The sequence below is a fragment of the Patagioenas fasciata genome, chromosome 1 (genome assembly GCF_037038585.1).
Source record: "Patagioenas fasciata isolate bPatFas1 chromosome 1, bPatFas1.hap1, whole genome shotgun sequence".
Lineage (NCBI taxonomy): Eukaryota > Metazoa > Chordata > Aves > Columbiformes > Columbidae > Patagioenas > Patagioenas fasciata.
Window position 1 is genome coordinate 98,740,520 of NC_092520.1, and position 26,997 is coordinate 98,767,516.

General features: G+C 43.0%; 1 protein-coding gene across 1 annotated transcript in view; it reads right to left on the minus strand.

Moving 5' to 3' along the window:
• Positions 1 to 2,642: 2,642 nt before the first annotated feature.
• The window catches only part of LOC136114784 (amine oxidase [flavin-containing] A-like), a 41,593-nt gene continuing 17,238 nt past the window's right edge, over positions 2,643 to 26,997 (minus strand). Inside the window, exons 4-15 of the mRNA XM_065860355.2 lie at positions 20,196 to 20,300; positions 18,836 to 18,927; positions 15,391 to 15,532; positions 13,563 to 13,712; positions 12,115 to 12,274; positions 10,716 to 10,812; positions 9,090 to 9,143; positions 8,105 to 8,162; positions 7,579 to 7,676; positions 6,021 to 6,132; positions 4,470 to 4,532; positions 2,643 to 4,009 (exon numbers count right to left, since the gene is read on the minus strand). Of these exons, the coding sequence (XP_065716427.1) occupies positions 3,854 to 4,009; positions 4,470 to 4,532; positions 6,021 to 6,132; positions 7,579 to 7,676; positions 8,105 to 8,162; positions 9,090 to 9,143; positions 10,716 to 10,812; positions 12,115 to 12,274; positions 13,563 to 13,712; positions 15,391 to 15,532; positions 18,836 to 18,927; positions 20,196 to 20,300 (1,287 nt within the window). The 3' untranslated portion in view covers positions 2,643 to 3,853. The remainder of the gene's footprint in view (positions 4,010 to 4,469; positions 4,533 to 6,020; positions 6,133 to 7,578; positions 7,677 to 8,104; positions 8,163 to 9,089; positions 9,144 to 10,715; positions 10,813 to 12,114; positions 12,275 to 13,562; positions 13,713 to 15,390; positions 15,533 to 18,835; positions 18,928 to 20,195; positions 20,301 to 26,997) is intronic.

The following is a 26,997-nucleotide window of genomic DNA, read 5'->3' on the forward strand; positions in this document are numbered from 1 at the left end:
TGGATTTTGAGGCTGGATGTTCCTTTAGCACCCCAGGTGAATCTGGTCAGACCTCCTCCTTGCCCTGCGTGATGAGCACAGCTGGAGGGATGCTGCCTGACCGGGGGGAAGTTCATGTCCACTGAGCCAAAGCACCCAGCCCCTGCAGCCTGGCACTTCTCCTCATGATGATGATCCTTTCCCAGACATCTCATATAGTGGGTTTCCAGCCAGAGGTGTTTGGGTTGCAGGTCCCATGCTGGGCATTTTGGGGATGTGTGACAGGCAGGTGATGAGAGACAGAAAGCCACACTGGGCTGTTTGATAGTGCAAAAAAGCCAGCTGGTGGCTCTCCTCCTGCACCCCCTGCCTGTCTGATTCCTGACAGCCCATCAGCCGTCCTGTTTCAAGGTCCCTGTCCCCATAGGACAGATTGATGGCAGCTGGCAGCCAGGGAGGGGGCAGCCATGCTGCCCTGCATGGGTGGGAGCTTCTGCTGAGGGCAGTGGGGCAGAAAGGAGGTGGGAAGCACAGGTGTCTCACAGGAGTGTTATCCCAACCCTAGTGCTGATTTCTGTGGCTCTCAAAGGTGTTGAAAGGCTAATTACGTGACATGTGGTGAGGGACTTGGGCACAGCTGCTGTGTTGTTTTTTTTTTTTTTCTTTCTTTTCCCTCTGTTGCTCATTCTGCCGGTGCTTGCTCTGGTCTTTGCTTTATTTCCAAGAATCAACAGCAGCCTTTTCACCTAAGGCTTTCCCATTTCCCAGGCATGTGAATGCAATTCAGTTCCCACCCCGATGATGATGGACTTGGTGAGGACCTCAGCCTCTCCCATTTCACTCCAGGGGGATTGGACTAGATGGTCTTTCGAGGTCCCTTCCTATCCCTGACATTTTGTGATTCTGGGATCTCCCACTTTTGCCAAAGGAGTACAGGGCTCTTCCTCCACCAACTGGGGCACTGAGCACCCCTGCTCAGAAAAGGTCACCAAAGGCTTTCCCACTCTGTGGCTGGGGTGAGGACTCCACTCGATCCACAGCAGAAAAAGGTATTTCCATGGTACTTCAGCCTCACAGTTTTAATAGCGGCAGTGGCTCTCTTGGAGAGTTGTCAGCGGTGATAAACTCTGTCCCATTCTCTTTCAAAATTGGTTTAAGAAAGATGCCTGGCTGTTTAATATTTAAGCTGAGTGTTTAATGTTTAAACAGGGAAATTGTTCTGATTGTCAGAAAGGACATTAAAGCAGGATGGAAACTGGTCTACAATCTCTGACAAACGCTGCCCTTTCCCTGCAGCAGCATGGTGCCTGGGAGCAGCAGGAGTTTCAGAAATGCCAGTTTTTATCAACCTTCATTTCGTTTACTGCTTACCACTCCCACAGCAGTGAGACGTACTTTTTCACTGCAAAGTGGGGAACATTATTTAACAGTATGAGATTAGTTCAGCCAAATCGAACATACACTTCAAAAACCTAGCAAATCGCAATAGAAATGTGCGTGGATAAGGTGAAAAGTGAAGCTGGACAGTACTGGCTCATGGGTGTATTCCAGATTTTTTGGGGTGCCTTTTGCACATGCACACAGAAGCTGTGAAATTCAGATGTCAAGTTCTGAGTCAGCACAAAAATGAATGGCTGTAACTGCCACCAATACATGTATGGATGAGTATTTTTGAACGGCCATGGAAAGTGTTTTTCAGGCAGTGGAAATATCCCCCTGGGGGGAGTGTGTAACGGTGCAGAACTGTTTCATGCCACAAAAGGCTTGTCAGGAGTGAGCCGGTGCCCCCTCTTCTGAGGCCTCGGGCAGACACCATGGCTGTGCCAGGCTGTGTGCACAGGGGTGCTCCTGAGCACAGGAATCCCTGCTCTGTAATGGCTGGAGCTGGGGAGAAAATATTCTGCAGGGAGCCCTTGAGTCAAAGAGCAGTTCACATTAGTCACTTTTCCGCCCCCTTAAAATATTACTAAGGCGGCTGCTAAACCACCCAGTCAAACGACCTGTCAAAAAATCCTTTAAAAAAGCATTTAGTACTACAGTTTATTATGTTCAAATTCCAACATTGCTGCTTCCTACTGGGATTATTCACTCCTTTCCAGCATGGGTAATTTGAAGTGCATGTGTAAATTCTAGGTAAACGTGAAAGCTGAAGCTGAAAGTTTAGATAGCCGCCTTATAAATACTCTGTTCAGGCTATTTTTTTTTCCCCCAGAGAAACCGGTATCGGCTGGTTAATCCTCACACAGAATGGCTGCGAACAATGAACAGAGTAGCTCAGGAGACATATACTGTCTGTACAACCTTCTCTGTGCAGTGCTAAGTGCTGGCACTGTGAGCACCTCCTCACATCTGAGAACAAGGGGCTTCCTGAAGCTCCCCTTCCCTCTGGGAAGGGCTTCTGCTTTGGAGACCATCAACACCTAGGCTGAGATTGATCTGCACTTATGGTGTCTACAAGGCTTTTGTACAAAAAAAAGTGAGAGGACATATGAATGTGGTTGAAGCAGAGTCCAGGGGCAGAATTCCCTTGCGTAGGTAGGTATTTCTGTTGGCATATATATGGATCATACTAAGCAGAGCTGTTGCATGTGATGAGCCTAGTGATTTAACACAGGTGCAGAGAAACACCACCTTCCACAAACTCAAGAAAACAACGCAAGAAAGAATTTGAAGAAAATTTTATAGAAGAGCTCCTCTTATCAAGGTTTCAGGAGTGTTGAAAGGCACATTTCACCCATGTTCAATGACAGTTGAGTTCATGGACACATATAACACCCACATTTCATGGCAAGAAGATTGCATATAATGATGGTACATTGTGAAATATATATTCCAGACTTCAGTTAAACACTAAAGTGGTTAATTCTAAGTGTGTCATGTACATAATAAGAGCAGAACAGACAGATGCATCCAGTCACTGTAATTTACAAGGCAGTAATTCAAGCCTCAAATACATTGTCCTTATTGGAGGAAGGCGGTACAGATTAGGAGCAAAAGGAGGGGCAGTGAGTTGACCAGGAGCCAGGAAGCTGCTGCCATTCAGAAAATAACAGCCAGCACCTGCTGCAAGTCGGAGGGGCTTTAACTTGGGTAAACTCATTTCACTCCATTTTAACAGCAAATGGCTGGGTTGGATTGGATGCTCTTGGACCAGGAAGCAACCAAGAGCCGTGCTGTGGCCGTGCCGCACCGACACAGGCACCCTGCAGAACAGATAAGCGTGGCTGTTTGCTCAGTAGCAGGCAGAATAAAGTCCACTCATGCTTCCTCTCTCGCTGTTTAGCAAGCTGCTTCGTACTAATTACCTCTTCTCAACGAGCTCATGGTTAAGTTTCACGTTGCGATGATTAATAATTAATCAAATGCATTTGAAAATTAATTTGGCAGTTCTATGTCTGATTGGCATGCTAATCTCTTCTGTGCAGCCGGGATGTTATGAGAATAACCTCAGATATTCTGAGCTGCTAACCAAGGTGAATACATAAGGGTATTTATTATCTCATGTGGTAAAAAAATAAAACAGTGAGTGGAAACGAATGCATTCTCCAAGGCTTCTGGCTCTTGGGAGAGGCGTGATCTGCATTTTGCCTTCCCCCTGTTAGGAATACACCATCAATATTATCATGTCCAATCAAAACAAATGGACAAGGAAAATGTAAATTTGAAAAATTCCCTCACGGTTGATTTATTTCTGTTTCACTGGTAGCAACTTCAGTAGATTTGATTAATTAATTATGGTACTAAAAAGAAAAATCATGAGGAGAACAACTTTTGTCTTTCCAGATGTCTTTGCCACTTCTCTCCAAAAATAACACCCATCTGGTAAAAGGGAAGAAGAGGGAGTACGCAGCTTCCACTGGACATGTGGTCCCCACTAATATCGAACCAGTAGTCCCTTTTTATAGGCAAACAGCCCTGCGGCAGCCACAGAGGTGAAACACACGGCTGAGCTAAGCAGGCACAGCAGTCCTGGCACGGATGGCAGGTTCCTCTCCCAGAAGCTGGTGGTGAATGGTCGGGCTGGGACATCCTGCGAGAGAGAGGACATGCTGCCACCACAGGGTCTCCTTCACCATCTGAGAGGGGACGTGGCAAACGTCCTCTGCTAGGCTGGGAAAATCACGCGTTTTTCCTGAGGTCCAGATCAGGCTGGGTGAAGGAAGGTCAGGGCTGTGAAATGCTTATTTTCTCTTGTCCACAGGACAGCAAAGGTGGAGTTACTTGTGACTGGAAGGAGGTTATACCTGGCTTAAAACCATGGCCTGGGACTGGGCAGAACTAGGCTGATTTCCTGCATTTTGCAGTCCCTCAGGTTTCAAGGTCCTTGTCCCTGGCTCTTGGCCATCTACCCCTCAGACAGGGGTAACAATATTCCTCACATGAGTGAAAAAAATGCATACCATCAGCATGTGAGGCAACCAAAGCCTTGCTGAAGCAAGGTCAGCAGGGGTGCGCACCTGACCGGGTGACAATGAGAAAGTCCAGCTTACCTTCGACTCTGGCTCTGGCATCCAAATTTCATTTTTTGAGATCCTGCCCATACTGTGTAATATCTAAAAGAAAAAAAATATTTGTACCACATGAGGAAAAAATTAAACCCACACTACTTTCAGTTTTGGAAAAGCAGAGCAAGTCTAAGCAAGGACTAGATGATCTTTTGAGGTCCCTTCCAATCCCAAACATACTGTGATACTGTGATACTGTGAAGGTGGCACTGATAAAAGGCATAACTATGACTAACTGGAAGTGCTTTGTATCAGAAAATGTATAATGATTTCTCTGTTTATATCAGCAAAGAGAGAAGAAGGCGGCAGTTTTGGTAGTTTGTGTAAATATAGGACAGCAGGTGATCAAATGGCTATGTGCCTAACCAGTGTTTTAAGGAAAAAAGGACAGTTTCACAGAGCCATTTGTAAAAAGTAGCACTTCATTCAGAAATCCATACAAACTATAGCTTCTCCAGATGTCTATTTTAATTCCTCATGACAGTTTCAGAACAAGCAAGGTGAGGTTACCACCATGCACTCAGGACACAAAGCCTGTTAGGAGCGGTGCTGCTTGAATCACAAGCTAGAAAGAGGAGAGATACAATTCTGGGGTTTTCAAAGCATACAATTATGAAGTTATCTCTTGGCTATTCAGGCCGTACAAAGCTCATAGAGATTTTTCCTTGAGAATAAACTGATTTTAATGATCATGTAGGTTCTCAGGGGCAAATGAATGCCTCCAGAAGAAAGAGCTAACCATCTTTCTACCTACTGCTCACAAGCATGGAGAAAGAAACATTAGTTGACTTGAAACAGAGCAAGCGATTAAGAGTATAAGGTGGATATCATGCTCTGTCAAATGGAAGCAAAGGGTGATTTTCCCTTAAATAATGGCTCTATGGCTCTGCCATACAGCAGTCATAACTGTAACGTACACCCTTTAATGCTTTTTTCCCCTCCCTCCAGACCATTGTAAAGGGATTTCACTGTGACTGGGAACCCAGCCCAACGTATGTCATTCTGAGGAGATTTAGACATTATCAGAGCCTCCCATTACAAATTCATAAAGGCGGGCTAACGGTACTCTCATGTAAAAGGAGAAGCGGAGGGATAGATCAAAAATGAGAACAATGCTCAGATTTCCAGATTGCTGCACAGGAAATAGCTGCAAGCATTTGTAATGACTTAAATTAGTTTTAAAGCATATAGTGATTAATTTGCTAGAAAATGTGGTATTATATCTAAGGGCAGCATCTGGTTGGAGGGTTTTTCCTCTAGACATGAGCTTTGTTTTAAGTCTCCAGTGCAGCAACACACTGCGTAATGTTCTGATTCAGGTGAGATTCTTAGCTTCACTTCATTCAATAACAAACTACGTAAAGTTTAAAAATAAAAATGGCCTTGGTTCACATCCTTTTCTGGGATTCTTCCCCATCAATTCTAGGAGTCTCCGCACAGTTACAGGGTTTGATGCACAAAATCAAACCCTCCAAGCTGTACTTAATCCTTTTAACCTTTTAATAGAGATGTTGAAAGCAAACCAACAGTCTGTACCTCTCTGGCTGCTCTCTCTCCTGCCTGTACAGCCCCCTCCATGTATCCACTCCATTGGGTAGCTGTCTCCGTGCCAGCAAAGTAGATTCTGTCAATGGGCTGGCGAATGAGCCTTCAAAACAAATGGAGAATGTCAGATGACAAGTAACAGGAAGGCAATGATCCTTCTAAAAGCAATTTATGAGCTTTGATGGAGCACTCAACTTCAGCTCTCCAGAATTCCTGCAGACCTGGGCTGGGGAGCATGGTGCAATAAGCTGTCCCCGCAGGACCACCTACTTGCTTCTGTACACAAAACTCAAGATCCGAGAGACAGAAAATCTAAGACATGAATCAGTGTGCCCAGTTTCTGTGCAAAATAATATGAGCCTTATTATAGTGTTGGGATAAGGGATAATCCCAACAGCCCTCAGAAATGCAGTTTAGCTGATAAGATTTATGTCTTCTGCATGGCGGCTTTGTTGTTTTCCTGCCATCACAATGGGATGTGAATGATGTTTTTGCAGTGATGGGTCACTAATACCAGCTTCTATTTGGAAGCTGGACACGCCTGGCAGCAAGTCCTGCCAAAAGGGGATGGCAGCTGAAGCCTTCAGGGAGTTGCATTCAGACCATAGGGTCATATAAGCCAGTCCTTCAGCTGTGCAAAGCTGCACAAGCATCCTGGTCAACCCAGTCATAAGCCTTTTCCCATGGAAAGATGTTCTTGCTCTAAGGGCTCCCATCAAGCCCCAGATTAGGCTTCCCCTGTCTGCCTGATTCCAGTGTCCCTGGGTAAGAGGTCTCTCCATCGTCACCTAAATGTTCAGATAAATTACAGCAGCAGAGGCCACGCATGAGCTGACTTCATCCCACATACATCCTGGCACAGAGGCAGCGTGTAACTCTGTGATGGACATGCTAAGGAGCTCATGCCGCGAGGTGCTACATGGTTTGTCTGCTCTTTGGCTATGGATACAAGATTTGTCTGGTTGTTCTTATTATGTGCTGAACTGTGCTTTCCACATGCTTTTCAGTGATATACGTAGTATTAATCAGTATTATCTAGCATGTTCCTTTAGGAAAACAGCAGTTCTGTGTGGGGAGGGCCTGGGAGGCTTTGCTGAGTGGGAGGAGAGAATGAGTTTTAATGTAAGAGTTTTGTGTTTTCCCCTTGTGGTGTGGCTCGATGGACTTCACCAAAACCTGCTGCTTCACCTACACAGCCAGTGGAGGCTTCATCTGTCCAAGATATGTGCCCTCAAGGCCTTAAAAAGCAGTAAAGGGAACTACTGCAAATACTATGTAGTGGTAAATGCTGTAAGTAACCTACTGGGGAAAGGTTTCCTGTCTCTAGCAGGTCCCTTTGTGACTCTGTTTTATTTCCTTGAAAGTCACAAGAGAAACTGCTGTTACTAAAGCCAATAGCAAGATACTTGTTATCTGGGAAGTAGGGGAGCAGAAAGAGGGTTGGAGTTCTTCCAATATACTACATACTCTGTAAGTTTGTTGCATAAGCTATAACATGATACATGAGCTACGAAATGTCAATTAGAAAGCAAATAGCTCTCTGGTTTACCTTCCATAAGAATACATTATGCCTGGTGGGAAGTAGGATGTGTAACAACCCCCTGAATATTGCTCCATGCTCCAGTTCTTTTCTTCATAATGCACAGGCTGTAAGTATTAGCAAACAACAGGGAGTGAAACGGTGGCAGACAAACTGGAAATAAAAACCAAATTTCATTTGAAGAGGGAAAAACAGGCTAAGGATACCTGTCAAAGGAGTGCCATGTCATCTGGCTAATGCTATCCATCCACACAAAAAAAATCTTTGCACTTTAACAGAAGCACTAGCCTCCCACAGGGAAATGACAGCACAAATAAAACCATGCACTGCTTTCTCTTTTCTTATAAAGAGTGAGACTGGCAGCTCTTTTCTTCTTGTACTACATGCTGTTGCCCTCCCCTTGGGAGTACAAATTGTACGGCACAACATGCAACTTTAGGTATGTTGTAGGTACCAGGAATTTTGGTTTCATCCTCCACAACAAAGGAGCAACATTACTGTACAACAGAGGTGAAAACAGGCTTTCATCTCTTACATGTAAAGCCTCTTCCATCCCCATTGCCCTGGCATATGCCTCACAGATCTTCTTCTTCCTATATGAAAATAAAATCAGAGTCAGAAAAAAATAAAAAAAAGGTGGGAAAATAACCTCTCAGCTATTGCTTTTCTTATAAAAAGATCACATTTATTGCAATACACTGGAAAGAAAGTTGGGTCTCGCTCTGTTTTCAAGTCTGATTTCAAGTTATTATTCTAACATACATACTTCAAGTGCGTATGTGACATCCAAAATGGAGCCAGGGAATGGGAAATGAAAGTTGATTTTGGCAATGAGCTCTGAAAAAATAAATCTTTGTACAGTTATTTTGGGATTCAGAGCCAATTCATTCTCATGTTCACTGGTGTAAGACCAGAAGAGAAGCAATATAAATCAGTGAAATCCCTACAAATTTACTGTAGCTGAGAACAAAATATGAGCTGGAGAATACAACTCACATTCCTAAGCAAGACTCCTCTTTCACTTGCATGCGTACCAAAAATCACATTTAGAAATTACTGTTTGTTCATTTCACAGACTAGTGGGGAAACCATGCTGTTGTAAACACATAAATTTAGAAGTTTTATCATCCAGACTCAATGTGAAGGACACCCAAAACTACGCATGTTGGTGCTCCCTCTATCCCTTAGGTGAAGCATCATTCAGTGGGGATGTAGTCTGGGAACGTCTTTGGAAAAATCTTCTCAGTTCACATAGAGACACGGAGCTGATAAATCACAACATGGAGGAGTGGACAGGACTTGGAAACACAGAAATATCCATAATTGGATGGCTATTACTACTAGTGTCTTTGGCCTGTTCATGCTAAAATCTCATTTTTTGCCTCAGTTTCCAGTATTAGTAGTTGCACTGAGTCTCTGTGTACATGCATATACAGACATATCCACACACTTATTCCTGTGGGGAATTATCTCAGAGAACTGACTTTTTTCTGAAATATTTACAGTTTCTGAACTCTTACCTCTCCTCCTTACTGAGATGAGCCAGTTTAACAGCTTTTCTTGTAAGGATGAAACTGAAAAGAAAAATACAGCATACAAACGTCATGCAGTGTCAGCACCCCAGCTGGTTCACAAGCTATTGCTTGAAATGACTCTAAGAAAACATGGGCAAAGCACTTTACTGGTGCATAATGGGCTTGACATTTTTTCATGGTACCTCATCACTTAATAATTACAGGTCACATAGGTGAAAAGGCCAGTGCGGGGTATCCTGGGGTGTTACTTAAAAGGGAGAATGCACATTCCCAGGGGCTCAGACGCAGGGGACTGCCTGGCAGCTACCAGATGGGAAAGCTGTGGATTTCAAGTGTGCTTTCAAAGCTGCCAGCATTGGCTTCATTTTGCTCCATGGGAATGAACTCTCCATCCCCACTGACTCAGGAGAGCAAAGTTATACCCAAAGTGGGCAGAAAGACGACAGTGTCCAGCAAACTAGCCTGCACTCCCTACCCTCCTATACCTAGGTCTTACCCAAAAGGCCTGAGACCCTGACTTTTCTTGAGCTTTTGAAGTCTTGCAGACAGCTGGCCACATCTGTGCCATATCACTGCTCATGTCATTTGGTGTTAGTAAGTGATGGGAGCTTGCTGCTCGGACAAGCACCGCACAGCGTCATGGACCAGTCCTGTAAGAACTGGGATTAATACTTATTCAGCTTGAAGGAAACAGATTTGGTCGTTAGCTCATCTGACCTTAGTGCCGATGCCTGGGGGATGAAGTATATTCCTGTACTCTTTTAGAAAGTTGCATAAATCCACAAGGAGAAAATAGGAAACTGCCATATAGGGTTTGGAGAAGGCTTATTGCTCTCAGGTCACAGAAATTTTTATGCCCTGAACATGCTCATAAACATGCACAGTTCAGTAGAAGTGGCAAGCTTTCCTTGCCAGATACTTCAGGAGTAGTTTTCTGACATTTATATTGGCCTTTTTTTGGCAGCATCATCTCAGATTACAGTGGAAACATTTGTAAAGATTGTTTGTTTATACTAGCTTAACCTATTTTAAATCTAGTCAATGCTGTTACATGTTTTCATATCTATTTGTACAAAATACAACTTTTTTACATGGCAGTTTCTTCAGAATCCTGATTTTTTTCACTACACAGCTGCTGCTCTGCTCAACTGCCAGCTGATGTTTGTTGTCATGCCTCAGCTCAACAGGGAGAGGAGGCAAATGAGGATATATTCAGACAACTGCATTTTCATTTTTGGCCCAGGCACTAAATACAAGCCCCAACATAAGCTGAATACAGGCTCATAAAGCTAGGTAGAAAAGGGATTTATTTCTAAGTCTACTTCACAGCAAAAAAACATTAAGTGAATGCTTAAAATGAACTACAACTGAATTCTGTAACTCCTCCCCAACTGTCTCCTTTGTATTGGGCTATTTGTAGCAGAAGCTTCACATAAAAGCTTATACAGGCTATAGAGGTACAAGAGGCTTGCCAGAAGTGCTCTCCTCCATCTACGAAGTCTGCGGGAGCGGGCACCACTGATGTAACCTGGTCATTTCATCTCTTCCTCCTCCTCCTATTCTGTACAAAAAGAAATACACATCTGTAATTATGGGCTAGAAGCTCCTAACCCCATAATGGCAGGGAAAGATCCATCAGGTTTTGTGTCATCTAGGGTTATTCCAATTGGAGACTCTTCATCCTCAATAACAAAGGAACCGCAATAACCTAAGGGGGGAAAAGGAAACAAAATTATTGTCAGAAAAACTTGTTGAAGATCATTGTTTCTGATAGTAGTGAGGAAGTAAAATTATCCATAAAAGGAACTGTACAGTAATTCCTTTATTACCAATAATACCTACATATTTGAAGTATTTTTGGAACAGTCTCTCACCTCTCTTCCCTCTGATTTTGGGAAATTTTGTACACAGAATTATAAAAGTCATATTAAAATTCCATTATTACTTAGCAAGGAATTTCTGTGGATTGTTGCAAGTCTCCTTGGCTTTCTATATTGGTGGCAATAAACATTAAAAATAAATGGATTTAGCAGGAGCTATGATGGTTCATTCCATGAGTAACTTTGTCCAAAACAACAGCAGTGACAAAACCTAGTGTAATTACATCTGGTCACTGAAGGCTCACATTTACACACTGTATTGATTTTGCTGACAATAAGACTGTCAGGAATGGTGTCCCATAACAGTAATGCAGCAGAAACATGGGCTGTTTAAACTAGTATCACATGAGTACGTGGTTCAGATGAACAGGCAAAAAAATGGCACATAGATAACAATGTATAAACCTGTCCAAGTTTCTTTCTAATCCCGGTGGCTGTTTTATGCCCTGAAACATGGAAAGCGGCGTTCTTTTAATTAAGAAATATTCTCATGCAGTGTAACTCTCAGTATCATTACATAGGAAGTGGAAACTAATCTGTTTGTACAAATAGTTTGGAAATGGTATCAGTTAAAGCTGAGAAACACATGATGTTGCAGCAGATGGAAAATATCTTGACTTAAACAAAAAGCTAACCTACTTTTTCCAGTCCTCTGAGACATTGAGTCTGTAGAACAGAGGATTAAAAACAGAGGAAGGTCTTGCTTACATCTTAAGCTCTCCTTGTCATCTGCTGTAAATTCTCTTTGGCTGCCTTAACTCTGTCTCTGGCAGGGAGAAGCAGGGACCTGCTGCTGCAGGGTTACTGCTTCTGTACATTCCAGCTTTCAGCAACACTTCTCAAGGAAATCTCGCTTGTTCTCTCAGTTGGCCATTCTCAGCTAGCACCAATGAGGTTCGGGATCCTATTTGGGTCTGGACTCATCTTTCAGACAAGGAGTGCACTCAAGCTTGGAGGAAAAGCTCTCCTTTCTAACGTGCTTTACCTTTCACTTTTGTGTGTGTTTGGTTTTGGGGTTTTGCACATTTAACCCCCCACCCCCCCGGCTTTGGATTTATCCTCTGGTAGGCAGCAGAGCTTCAAAATTTGCATAGCATGAGGTTCCCAAGTTCTTCACTTTCCCCACATACCCTTCTTCTCCCAGAAGGCTTCCCTGTAGTACATCATGCATTTTATGACACACCCCATAGGCAAACGCTGAATTAACTGGTTTCTTTTTGGTGGCAGTTCTGGTTTGTAATGAATCTTTGTCATCAGGATTGGTGGAATGGCACTGATCACATACTTGCACTGAAATGTAAAACACAGTCAGTACAGACAATGTTCTGCCTCCCATTTTGCTCACCCTACAGAACACATTTGAAAGACACTCTTATTAGTTGTTAACAGCTTCCCCACAGCTGACTTTGCTACCTGGCTTTTGCACACAGACATTTCCAGGTGACCAAAATAATTCTGCCATTTCAGAAGAAAAAAAAAAGCTGGGAAAAACATATTTTGTGGTTAGAGCATTCTTGATAGCTTTCTGGACACTACAGAATCAGAGTTGAAACTTGGCTGGAGATAGGTGAGGAAATGGGACAAAAGAGATCTTACAGCATAGGTAAAACTGCCTTTTATCATTCCCAGGAAAATATGACCCACAGCTGCCCAAATTATAAGGTTTAAAAAAAAAATAAAATCACTTTTGTGTATGTTTATGGGATACTACTTCAGGACAAGCAACGCTGACGGTGATTTCAGCTTTCCTGAACATGCTCCATCCTTCTCGCAGGTCCCGTGTCTGACTGGTGGGATGAAGGACACTCTGCTTCGGGTGTCAGGGGGACCTTATATCATAACAAACGCTGCTGCTCTCAGGCATTCTCATGCTGGTGGGGCCGCTGAGTGCAGGAAGCTCATCTCCCCCAGCCTGGCTGCCACTCAATAGTGGAGGGAGAAGCCAGTGGTTTAACTCCAGGGTTTAAAGATCCCTGTGGGAGGGAGTCCTCTCCCCAGGACATCCTTAGACCAGCTTCTTTGCCAAACAACCCCTTCTCTTTCTGTTAGCTTTCTCTAAATATCCTTCAAACACCTCCACCAGTGAGATGAGGGTCCTGCATGAACCCCCATGGCAGGCTGAGCTCTGTGTGCAGAAGGGAGCTGCCACTCTGTGGGAGCCACTGCGGGTAATCATGTACTGATGGAGCATTTCACAGCATGACTGCACAGAGGCAAAATCTCACTAAAGGCATTTAAAATGTCTTTTTTGTTGTTCTGCAAACCACAAACTTAGACACGAACACAAATGTTATTTTTCTTCTATTTGAAATGGTCTCAATGCAGAATTAAAGTCTAAAAATACACAATCACAGAAAAAGTTAAGGTAGAAAAGGCAGAGTATTGGCAGAAGAAAACCTAGCAGAACACCAAGAGATCCAGTCATAAATAAACCGTAAAGCATGTTTCACAGAGTGTCAGCATAGTTTGAGAAATAAACACACACAAATGGGTACTTCCTGATTACATCTGGCTAAGAGCTACAGCAGATATATCCCCCCACTAAATGCGTACTCTACTTTTATTCTGATCAAATTACCTCATATATCTCATGGTTAAGAGTCTCCACAATGACATTATCACCTGTCTGATCAATACGGACCACAGGTCTCTCCAGTTTAACGCTGCCTTTCAGGCGTTGCATTATTTTCTCTGATATCTGACCAGAACCCCCTTTAAACTTCCTCTCCTAAAAAACAAACAGAAAAGAAACACAAACAAAAAATCACCAGCATTAATCACAGTGACATTGAATATGACTTCTGCTCATAATAAAGAAACTCCAGGCGAAATCTGCAAATCCTACGGGTGAGTAAAGAGGTTCAGACTTTCAGAAGAGTGAAGGCATAAACCTGAGCATCAGTGGGGACTGCTGCATAAACCACCTTTGCAATGGCTTACTCAATTATCTGGCTTAAAGCCTCTTGAAACCCAGAGAACAAACAAATATAATGCATGTATTCTAGCTAGTATAAATACAACACTTCATTAAAAAGTGGTTTTGAGTATTTTATCCATCACCGTGCTACCTTCATGTGTGACAAAGACACCAACTTGCATCTCTACAGCAAAAGCCTGCAACAGCTCAGACGCAAGACAGGTCTGTAACTAGGTCTGGCCTCAAGTGCAGCAGGCAATGAGCTTCATCTGTCCCTGGGAGGACACAAAGACATTGCTGTCTGGAAAAAAGCACAATCTGTGACACATATTTCCTTGCAATGTCTGTGCAGAGGCTCAAGGGAAGCACTAACTCTCTTTTATCTATCAGCCACCAGTGTTGTATCAAGCAGCTCAATTTTACATATAAGATGCTGGTACTGGCAGGGAGGAAAGGATCCACAGAGTTTTGTGCTGAAAGACTGAAATGGCTGTCTGAAGAATCTTGTGATTCTTCAAAATCTTGGGATCTTAGTTAATCTTGGGATTGATTTAATTTTTAATTCTTCCTGCAGTGTCAGTTGCTGACAAGGGACAGTAAATGTGGCTGAGAGGCTCCTGAGGAGGAAAGCTCTTGTGCCCTTCTCCTACCTCAGGGCAGCATTAGCTCTACTTACATCCTTCCTGACACGTTGTTGCCTGTTCTTAGCCCAAAGGATAGATGTTGATGGAGACTTCGCATCTCTCCAGGCAACCTCTCTTAATGTCTCCCTATCCTGGTACACTTGGAAGAGTGTAGCACTGTCTTCACTTTTGTTGTGGTAGCTTAAGTCTGAAATGTTGTGTATGCTTTCTGAGGCTGTGTTAACTGAGGTAGGAGGCTAGTAAAGGGTGCCGACATACCACATCCAAATTACTTTGACAGCCCCCTCTCCCCTTTTCTGAAACTTCATCCAGAACGATCACATGAAAACCATGATGTTCTGCAGGCAACCAGGCACCTGCCATGACCAAGGCAAGAAACAGTCTGAAGTAACTCATAAAACATACTGTCATGTAAGCTGTCCAAAGAAATAAGGGCCTTTTGCTATCTACTTCCAACTCTACTTATTAGAGGCTCCAACGCCAAAAAAATGTATTTCACTCTGAAGTACACTTGCTTTCAACTCTTGAAAACATTCAGATGTGCTAAGTAACCCACAGAAAACACACTGGAAAAAAAGTGACTAAACAGCAACAAAAGGGCTCTGCTGAAGTGAACGCGGGAAAAAAATTGATTAAATTGTCACAATTTATCCCAAAGCCTAGCCAATAAAATTCCTCAATGTACAGAATCAGCCAAGAGGGCTGTTCCACCGCATGAAAACATGATTGTCTCTGGTGCCACATGGACTTGGTGTTTCATCCTCTTTTCATTAATTGCAGAGCTTTGACAGGTACCTTTCACTTGCTCCTTATGGTTTCAAGAAAGGAGGAAGAACATTTTGTACCTGGCCCCCATTGGTCACAGAGAAAATCCTGGATGTGCCCCCACACTGCCTCACGTACCACAGGAACCAGAGAGCGGAGACTTCATGAGGCTCAGACGTGACATTGACATTCACGAAGAAGGTGGCAAATTCTTTCGCAGCTCTGCATAAGACAAAGGAGCAGAAATAGGCAGTGAGTAAATGTGACTTCCTGACTGCTTTCAGGATTTTCTTTGTTAGTCTTGACAAGGGCTGCTTTCCCGAAGTCAGAAAAGCCAAGATGATTTGTAAGTGTCTCATTTTTCAGTCTGTAGAGAGACTGTTTTAACAGCTTTATATCAGCACCTCCCTCCCTCCTTCCCTCCCAAAACATTTACCCATTTGGTTTGAAATCCCACTGATTTTACCTTAGTCATTTGTTCAAATAGTTTCCCAGTTGCTGTTCCTTTCATCAGAACAAATAATTTTCTCAACAGGAGAATGAGTTTGGTAACCAGTTAGTGAAACTTCTGCACTTCTCCATGAGGAGCTCATCGGACGCACCATTTCCAAGGTCTGATAGGCCCTGAGGAACTCAACTAACCACACAGCCAAGACATTCCCTGTCTCCCATGTAACACTGCTGCATAGATCTTTTATGAAACCAAGAATCACACATGGTAAACAACCCAGAGAAACCAAATTGGCAATCATTGCCACAAATATAAGGAGAGGGTCAGCTGCCTACCACAATTAGTCCTCAGAACATAAACAGAATTACAGCAGCAGGAAATGAGGACCTGGTTATTTACATTTATTTCATTTGTGGCTACAGATTGCTAAGAGAATTGAGATTATTTTGCAAAGAAGGTCAAAGTCCTTTGACTTGGATGAAGTTCCATAAAACAGCATGAATTTATAGTCATCTGCTAAAGGAAGGAACTGTGCAAGTTATCTGGGCCAAAATATGTAACTTATAAAGTTTTGTAACCTCACTTCCCTGGGTATGAAGTCCAGCCACCTCTATTTCATTAGCCAGGATATGAAAACATGCTGAATGCAAGAACCCTCTGCCACAGTACTGGAAGCACCAAAACACTAAACAGTTGTAGCAGGTTCAGGTTTGAGAAACCTGAAGAGAGTCTCCAGGATCAGCAGGTGCTGATCTCTGACAAGTGACAAACAAATCTTCTTTTATAATCTTGACCCAAGTCATACAGAAAATGTAGAAGAGGTTTTCTCTTCAGGGCAGTACAGTTTTTAACTGCGTGTGTGCAGAAGTCTGGGTTGGCTTAAAGCTCTAAAATGGCTTTTTACTGAGCTTTTGTGTGTGTTTCAGCTGAGCACATCCATTAAAACTAGAGTGCCACAAAACCACTGGCAGCAGAAGCAGTCTTGCAGAGAAGTGTGTTACAGGAGAGATCGCTATAAACCCAGTTCCGCTTATACTCCACTGGCTTCCTGAGTAAAAGGAACAGTAAAAACTAGAAGAGGAACAGCCAGTGTACTTGTAACAGAAAGGGTAGTTCAAAGTAACTGAGTTTGGAGGCAAACGGCTCATAAAATTAATTGTAAAGAGAACTGCAATGCCACAGAGAGCCAGAGAAAGTCCAAATGGTTGTACGTTGTTTCATATGGAGTTGGAGCAAGACCGAAGCCAGCAAAATAAATTTAAAATGGAAAGCTTTGGTCAGGAAGCTGCAGACACAGTGCTAAACCACAGTCAGAATGAAAGGGCAATTAGAGCACAGCCACACAAATAAAAGGTGCTGACTACAAGGAAGGAGAGCACTACAATATTCTGCACAAGGACCGGTCCAGCAAGCAGGGACACAAGTGCTCATATGAGCACATTTCTCTTTGCCTTTTAAAGATAATTAATTGAAAAAAGGAAAGGCAGAAAAGAGTATTTTCACTTGTCATCACCTCATATTTAACATTGTTCCTTTTTTTTGTTCATACAGTGTGGTGCCTCATAGACATATAAAACACATCACCTATTTTCTAGGTGATACAACATCTTGGGCCATCTTCATACCACCTAGGGTTGATGCTCTATTGGACTTGTTACTCACAAACAAGACCTGTCAGATGATGGAGAGGTGAGGGCAGCCTTGGCTGCAGTAACCATGAGACCGTGGAGTTCAGGATCCTGAGAGGAGTAAGATAAACAGCAGAATTGCAACCTTGGATTTTGGAAGACCAGATTTTATACCCTCCTTAAGGACTTGCTTGGCAGGTTCCCGTGGGAAATTACCCTGTAGGACAAAGAGGCCCAGGAGAACTGGCTGGTATTCAAGGGCAGCCCCTGGGAGGTGCAGTGCACTGCAATGGGAAGAGCTGAGCAAGTGCAGCGATAGGCTTGCTGGGATGAATACAGATCTCCTGATCTGGCTCAGGCACAAACCAGCCAGGGAGGTGAAAGGCAACAAGAAAGGTTACTTGGGCTGCCTGCTTTCCCTCCGAGGGTTTTGGAGGCCCAGCAGGTAATGCTGCTGAAACAAGGAGCAGCGCTTGAATTTCTCCACAGTTTCCAGAGCAAAAGGCTGCGCACTGCCCACTCCTCGGGTCTCTCCCTGCCATCATCCATCGAGTGACTGCTGAGAAGCAGCTGCCCTTTGTCAGGGGCTGCTGCTCTTAGTGTGTCAGCAGCACTAGTGTGCTCCATAGAATCACAGAATAGAATCATAGAATCATTTTGGTTGGACGAGACCCTCAAGATCATTGAGTCCAACCGTTCACCTAACACTGGCACTAAACCATATCCCTAAGAACCTCATCTACACATCTTTTAAACACCTTCAGGGATGGTGACTCCACAACTTCCCTGGGCAGCCTGTTCCAGTGCTTGACAGCCCTTTTGGTGAAGAAATTTTTCCTAATATCCAATCTAAACCTCCCCTGGTACAACTTGGGGCCATTGCCCCTTGTCATATTCATGATACAGGTAACGCAACTCATGCAGTACAGACAGACTCATATGATAACTGCACTGGAGAGGACACAGACGAGAGTCAGAGGACATCACTCCTCAGCTCCCAGCCTGCTGTGTGGCTGGGGAAGCCCCCTCACTTCTTCCTGCCTCCATTTCTATGCCTGCAAGTGACCTTTATTGATAACTACAAAGCAGGGTTTTATTTACGTGTTGCTCTTCCTGAAGACAAAGGCATGTGTTCTCCAACTGAGGGAAATCAATGCATGGTGAGACGAGCACGTGCTGTCACTCTGGAGTGCATGGGCCTGCTGAGGCAAACCCCAGGGTTCCGCAGTGCCTTTAATCCCCCCTGCTAGCCAGCCCAAGCTCTGTGTACCACATTACATTCCAAAGGTCCTCACCCGCTGCCTGACAACAGCCCATCACAAAGACCAGACTCATCTCAAACACCTCCTGCTCTCTCACTGCCTTTACTCAGCTGTACCCCAGAATTTGCCAGGAAGCCACTATAATTCCACAGCTGGATTTCAAGGTGAATAAAGAGCTACATACTTGGTCCAGCAAATCTTATTTATCAGCTCTTTCATGGTCATTTTGTCCCATTCTTCAGCATGTGGAGCATCCCATGGTGCATCGAGGGGAATCTGGAGACAGAAGCAAAATATTCAATAAATTGTTCAGTACTACATCATTGCCTGGTCAATACTAGTTAGCTGCACAGAAATAATTGATATGTCACCCAGGAGTTGCTTTTGTCCCCTGCACAAGACTGTAAATCTGGAACAAATTCACTAAATGGAATAGTTTCTATTCACACTCGAGGAATGAATTGTACCATGACCACCAAATCAGGCTTTGTCTGATCAATGAACTATATCCTTATGCTGGGACTCATCTGGCCTTTAGCTGTCCAGAAGTGAGGTGTCTATTCTAATGTAGTCGTCTTGGTGTCCTCCAACAGTTGAGGGAAAAAGTCTTTCTCCAGTCAGAGATTCAGTCAGTTCCAAGATGGGTATCGGAAGGCCCCTATGACTTTCTGTTAACTACAGAGGGAGCAAAAATATCTAGATACTATAAAATATTTTTAGACAGTTAAATTCATAATAATAAACCATTGCATGTAAATACCATGACATGAGGACACTATCAGGTATTTGAATCTTTAAAAAATATGTATTATTTGACAAAAAAAAAGTGTAGTATCATGCACAAATTTGATTCTGTAAAACCACATAAACTCAATGAACTTTGCAGGAATATAGTTAGTTATTCTTGAAGAGTATTGTAAGGTAGGGTCCCTGGTCTGTAGTCAAATTATAAGGCAACTGATAAATATCTGAAAGAGAGCATGATGCTCCAAGGTCTACTTTTTGCACACAGGAAGATCTGCAGTTGTCCTGCTTGAACTTTGAAGGCATTTATTGTTTAAGAATTTTAGAAATAAAATTACTATGAAGCCAAACTGCAGCACAACTTAGGCAGCTACAAAAAATATTCATCCTTACTCAAAAAGATTGTCACAGGGGAAGGGGAAAAACCCTTCTCAACTCCCAGCTCACGGAATGGTTTGCCCTGGCATGAGAAAACACAAACACTGAGGTTAAACTTCATTTTTTTCAGATACCTTAGATGCCTCCAGGTCTTTTTGTATCCGCTCATAGAATCATAGAATAGTTTGGGTTGAAGGGACCACTAAAGGTCATCTAGTCCAAGCCCTTCTTGGTTAGGAAGACCTGTTTTTCCTGATAGTTCCCATGCAACATAGATATATTTCCTGGTGGATTTATATATATATATGTATATATACTAAAGAAGTAATAAAAAATCCTAGCAGAAACAAATCAAAACAAAACCAGATTTACTCATGGTGACAAGAGCATTGTAGGAAACATATGCAATTTTCACAGCCTACCTCTTCTCCCAGCTTGTCCATGGTCCTCCACAAGTTATTGAAATCCAGATAAACTAAGGGATTCCATGTTGAAGGGGAAATACCTGTGAAATAGTGTGACTTTCCCTAAAATACACATAAGAATATAAGCAACTGAAACACAATGGAGCATACCTTCATTACACAAGAACAAAAAATTCTCAGTCATCTCATGATTGACCTTTTGCCCCAAAAGATCTAGTGGTTCGTGTTTTTTTTCCCTTTTTTTTTTTTTTCTTTTCTGCCTGCATATGCATGTAAGCAATAGAATATATGAAGCTAAGTGTGAGTGCCAAAAACAGTTGGGTTGACAATAAAAAGGGCAATAAGATTTTTTTTTATTCTGAGGGGATGGGGAGGGCTACATTTGTTCTGAGGAGGCTGTCAAATTTTGGGCTAAGGAGATTCAAGTAATGGCCAAGGAGGTAATATTCCTTGTTCCTAAGCATTCTTCATGCCTGTTTATTATGCCAAGCATCTTGGGAGAAGCCTAGCCTGAAAAAAAAAAAAAATTGCAAAAAAGAAAGTTTTGGCCTGCAGGATGAAAAACTTCATACACTTGCAAAATGGTATCAGTACTTAAAATGTGTATGACACATAGCTGCAACACGAATACAGACTGTTTCAGATAATCCTGTGATATAATGATAATTGAAACAATCTAACAGCAGCTGGTTCTTTGTGATAACTTTAATCTGAAAGAGAGTTGGAAGATCAGAAAATACTTTCTCTTATTAAATTGCTTTGAACCTTACCCCATGCAAGCCAATGGTAAATTTCTTGTCAGACACCTTTAAGGTTTGCTCTTTCAGATGTGTCAAAAGTTGGCATGAGTTCATATGGCAGGATGCAGTGAATATGCTGGACCATGGCAGGTAGGAGCTGTGGTGCTAAGCTGTGTGCAATGTGCTTTTCAGGGCAATGTATACTGTGCCAGCCCATCGCACCTGGCAGGGGGGAGTTACAGACCAAGCAATAGGCTGCAGTGCCACAGATGTGTGAGATGGTGACCCAGGGACAGGGGGACACAAAGGAGAAGCTAAATGCCCCTTCCCCACAGGTGGTGAGAGAGAATTTTTTGGTCTTCCTCACTGATAATTGTGTATGTGCGTGCAAATACATATGAATTTTCTGATATTCTTCAGAACATTTTTCTGCAAAGATCATAATGAAAATAAAAGGTGCAGGGTGAAACTCTGAGACCGCACGGAGCTTTCAGATTTGGCAAAAGCAGTAAAATAGCTAAACTCTGACATTTTGTAAACTTTCATCATCCCCAGGCCAGGTACAATGGAGGAGAGAAGAATACAGGGGTAAATCTTGCTATGGCAAACACCGCTTGCTCCCTCACTTCCCAGAGGATGGCTGCACGGTGCGGCAGCTCTGGTGTCCATCTAGGCCCATGGCCCACTCTATGCTCTACCTCCTCACCATCTTCAGCGGGGGCAGCAGCAATCACACTCTCCTGTTCAGTCTGGACACAGTAACCTTTGCCCTGGGCCAAGTGAGGCAAAGGTTGCGAACTCAGCACTTAGTTCAGCTTGAGATTCAAGTGCTTAAAGTTTGTTGTTTGTTTGTTTGGTTTTTATTTTCCAAAAATGCTGAGTTTTCAAGTCACTAGGATGAGTATGGAGGTGGTTGATTACATCCTGATTTCTGATTATATAGTCTTAATATTGTGTACCACATACTTTTTTTCTCTCTTTTATGCCCATTTCTTTATGGTTTAGAGAGCTGTGTTGAAGGAAGGTGGGCAAGGGATGCTGCTCCAGCCTTCTCCAGGTGCACGTGTGGATGCAAAACACACTTCTGCCGTAGCAAGAACAGAGAAAGTGCTCCTATGAACTACCAGCAAGGGAATCCTCCATATGACACTGCCTCTTTCTTTTCCTTGAGCACAATTTCTCACTGCCAGTTTGGAGCACTGTGTGTTCAGCCACAGGAAAGAAGACCAAAAAACACAGGCAAAGAGATATACCGCATGCTACAGCTTTTACTGTTATAAACCAACACTGTATCAAACAAGGAAACCCTGATACAAAGCAGTAATATATTGCCAATCATTCTCTTTTTATTGCACATTTTGCTGTTTCAAAAAGATAATAAAATACTGCTCTTTCGAAGTTCATTAACTGCTAGACTTTTTACCCTGATTAGGAATGCAGGTGCTATCACTGTGTCTCCCTTGATGTACTTCAACACCAATAATCCTGCCCTTAAGCAGAGATAAGACGCAATGCTGTCGGGTCACCCAACAACAGGTGAAAACAAGTTTTTACTGCAGTTCTGTCATGTCGATACTGCAAGGGGACCAAGGGAAAAGATAAGCCCACTGTTCAGGAGTAGCAGTAAAAACTTCCCAAAGTTTTTCACTGTTTGCTGAGAGCTCTTTTCACACAGCTTTTTGATAATGACTGTGCTTGTACTGAGTGGTATAACTTGCAAACACCTCTCTTATCATGGGCTTAATTAAAAAAAACTCCAAACACTTCTTTAAAGAGAAAGTAAAAAAAGTAATTTCTTCTAAGGCTCTCTCCTCTTGTTTTCAGCCAAACCCATTCCTTATACTGCTGGAAACAACAGCCAAAGAAAAGTCTCAGTACCTCTGTGATAAGGTTTGCACCAAACAGCTTTTCCAGCTCCCAGCATTAACTCTACTGTGTTCAACAGCTACAGGCTGAGAAACTCCCGGACTATCCTGATTGCTGCAGATGGGGCAACTGGTGAGAGACATTGCCCATTGCATGGCTACCTAAAATCTTCCTCCAACTTTTCCACCTCTATACTAACTGTAGGCCACCAGGACCACAAACTGCTGAGAAATGATCAAGATATCTTACAACCTCAGCCACTGGTATGACATGTAGCACACTGGACAGTCACTTATCTGCTATTTTAAATAAGAACTAGCCTTTCATTACTGATTTGAAAATATTATCCCCACATCTTGGGTCAATAGCATAGCCCAGGAAGATCAATGGGAAAACATATTTTATCCTCTGAGAACTATGAAATGCCAATCAATAATTAATAGCCTAAAGTTGCGTTACTTGTTGCTCTCTTCTGCATTCAGAACATCATAACTTCAGTAAGCCTGGAGACCAAGGGCAGGAAAAGCTGGAAAAATACAAAAGTGCTAACAGACCTGGAAGAGGCCAAGATTGAATTCAGAGAGCCTGAAATAGTTCATGGGCACACTAACTTCTTGTGCAGGGGGGATAGACCTAAGAGGTGGGAGCTGATCAGAGGAAAGCTCAATTCCAACAAATTCCAGGAGAGAAATTCCCATCGTCCTTCAGAGACCACGAGCCAACCAACCTTAGCGGCATCAGTTTTACAACTCACTCTCTTGCACAAGTATTTCCGCAGGGAATAAATCTAGCCCAAATGACCTGGGGCTGGTAAGTTATTCATGTGTTTTTAATATTGTCTCCCTACTAAGCAGAGGAGCTCTGGCAGCATGTTTCACAGAGGAGCTAAATGTAGGCAGGCCAAGTCTTGCAATATTCCATTTTTAAACAAGTTTATACTGTTCTGGGTATATTATTCTGAGAACTACTGTTTTCTTAACTGAAAGGCAAATAACCCACTGGCTTTGCTCCCATGCTAACACAAGGCTGCTTGACTGACCCACAGAGTTTATCTAACTTTTTTTCATTTTCTGGTGTGTCAAATGCTTTGCTGCAGACCTCAGATTTGAGTCCTGCTGCCTGCCTGAATTAGTTACCCCACGTCAATCCAAAGGAAACAATATCCCCAAGCACTGTAGTTCAGTGGCTGGAAAGAAGGCAGGAGACAGAGACATGCTCTACAAGGTCTGTTTTTTCCCTGCCCAGGGCTATGCTGTGGCTTATAGCCATAACTATAGGAATTAAGCCCAAACTGCCCCAGCTGTGACACCACCCTCAGTTTCAATTTGTGCAAGAGGAGCAGTCAATTTTCCCAGCCTTGAGAAAGTCTGGCTCCTGCCTGCTGTGCTGAGGACAAGCAACACATCAGGATGCATGGGAGGAGCATCCCTCAAGCTCCAGAGTAGGGATTACGTTGCCCTTGGACTGGGCATAGGACACGCAGTGAGAGCAGCTGCTCCCTGCGATGTGAGCCCTCAAGTGAGTATCCTTCGCTGCCCAGGACCTTCTCAAACAGGTCTAGCCTTGAGAGCATTGCAGTGCTTTGGACTGCCTGTGATTCCTATGTCTGAACTGCACATTGGTGGAGATCTGCACAGGCTTAGTCACAGACTTCCCTGCTGCACCCTTATCTCTTAAATCTAAAGAATGGAAAGAAAAGACTAGATGGCCAATGTGAAGCATTGCATAGAAATGCTCATCTTTTGTCAAGTGTTACCTTACTCTGAAAATCATAACCAAACAAATACGGAAAATCGGTCTTTATTTACGAATCTTATGTATACTGAAGCTGGGTGTTGCTGACAGATATGAGAGAACTGCAGTTATGTGAGACAGTTAATACCACACCAAGACTCTAATGCCTTTACTTTCTAGGGTCTTCTACTAAAGAGAAGCTGAAAATAGAGCAAGGATCTCTGTAAAAATAAAAAGCTACCTGCCTCTTCTGGGCAGGAAGAACTCCAGCACATCTGCCTTTTCTCAGTTCTAAAGCATTCTTGATGAATGTCCTGGTTTGGTTAAAAACAAGTTTCTCTTTTAGTGAACTTCCCTGTCAGCTAAAGTCTTCTTACTAACTGCTTTCCTGAAAGCTAGATACATGTTTTGGTAGACATAGCAATGGTATGCAAGGTCGCTGGACTGATAAGGATGGATGTACATCCCACGAGACAGGCAATGAGAAGTAGTGAACTGAAACTGATCAACTAAGTATTCCATCCCATTCATGTGATACTTCATATAAAAGTAGGAGATCACAAGGATCTCGTCCCTTTTTCCTTATGGCCGACATTAGGAGAGGACCTTGCAAGTCGTCCCTGCGAACTGAGGCCTAGTGACAGACTGAATCCAGCTCTGGTTGGCTGCAGAGTCCAGTCCAGGACTTGGGTGCTGGCCCTACATCTGCTGGAGCAGTTGCCGGGACTGTCATGATTGGTTTTGTATATTTTGTATTATTTTCTCTATTTTTATTAGTAGCATTAGTAAAACATTTTTAATTTGTCCAACTCTCTTCTCTTTGTGCTTCTTTCCCTCCCGATTGTCTGGCCTTACTGGGAAGGGGGGAGTGGGAGGGGCTAAAGAGGGAGTGGGGAGGGTTAGCAATACATTTGCCATGGTTTTATTGTCACCCCGCAATCAAAACTTTGACAGTGAATTATGGGACAGTAGCCGTGGAGCAATTCATCTGGAAAGAAAGTATGGGGCTTGTAACAAAATGTACAGTTTGAAGTTGCAGATTTATGATAACAGGATACAAACAAATTCCTGATTGACATCAAAGCAGTCCACATCACCATGCTAACTGATGTGAAAGAATGAGCAAGCAAAAAAAAAAAAAAAAAAAAGATAAACAATAGCTACATATTTGGATTTTTCAAATAAACTGTAACTATAAAGGAAACCTGCCCACACGAAACAATTTGCAGTACATGGAATTTTTCCACACACATATGGGAAAAATTCTTTTCAGAGCAAAGAAGTTCATGAAATCCCTTCAGGGTTTTCCACTTTCCCTTGGCTGCTTCTGCTGCTAGGATAAACCATTTCTCCACTTTGACCTAACTCAATCCAAGCAGTATCCTGAAAATCTTCAGAAACAGCTAAACTGAATCAATTAGTATGGTAAACAAGAGACCAAAAATCTCTTAATCTGAGGATCCTGGAGATTATATACAGTTGAATGTCTGTCACAACAAAATCCAAAGCCATGTTTAGTCATTCCTCAAAACACTCTCCCTTTCACTTTTGACAAAACTGCACAGCATTGCAGATTTTGGGGAAATGCTGTTGGGAAGAGACCTTCCTGTCTGGCCCCAGCTACACGATCCCCAACAGACATCAAGTGACAGAAACAGCAGATGAAGAGGCAGGGAGAAAAGTTTTAGTGATACTTTTCAAACCTGAAAGGCAGCAGCTTCCCCATGGCTGACAGAATATTAGCCCAAGAAGCTGAACACATCCATCTTTCAGATTAATATTTGATTTCTGAGGCAATGATCCCTTAATATCAAATCACCTCCTTGTTAACACATTTTCTGTCATCTAGGAAGTACCACAGGTGTCTGGGTTCCTGGAGATTTTTTATGAATATGAGGGGTGCATCTATAGCCAGGAGAGCACCAATCCCTCCCTGGCCAACTCACCATCACAGCATGATAACAGTGTGCCAGAGGGTAGATAAAATGTGTAAGCGCTAAGGGCCCTGAGCACTCATCAGCCCAGTCAAAAGCCAGGACTGCACAGATGGTTTTCAATAGGCTTATAGAAGTGGGATGCAAGACAGGGTTCAACAACAGATCCCTAAAAAAAAGGGCATCTGTCCATGCTGGGAGACCTTAAAGACCCTTTGCTGTCACTCTGTTCCAACGACTACATCTCCTTGGGAACACTGGTTAGCTCGGCAGAACCATGGTGTCAAGTCTAGAACTGATCCACAGCTTGTGATCCAGCTGAATAGCTTGTAACGCTGGCCCTTGCTTAGAAACATGCTTCCACTTCAAAGAAGACTTACAAAATCACATGGTCATTAGAAAGGACATGCATAATATAATGTGGGACAAAAAAAAGCAGCAGCTTCAGTGTCAAAATGGTTTAAGGGCTTAAATTACTGTAACCCATTAGAGCCTTTTTTTAACATACAGAAGATAAGTGCCTTT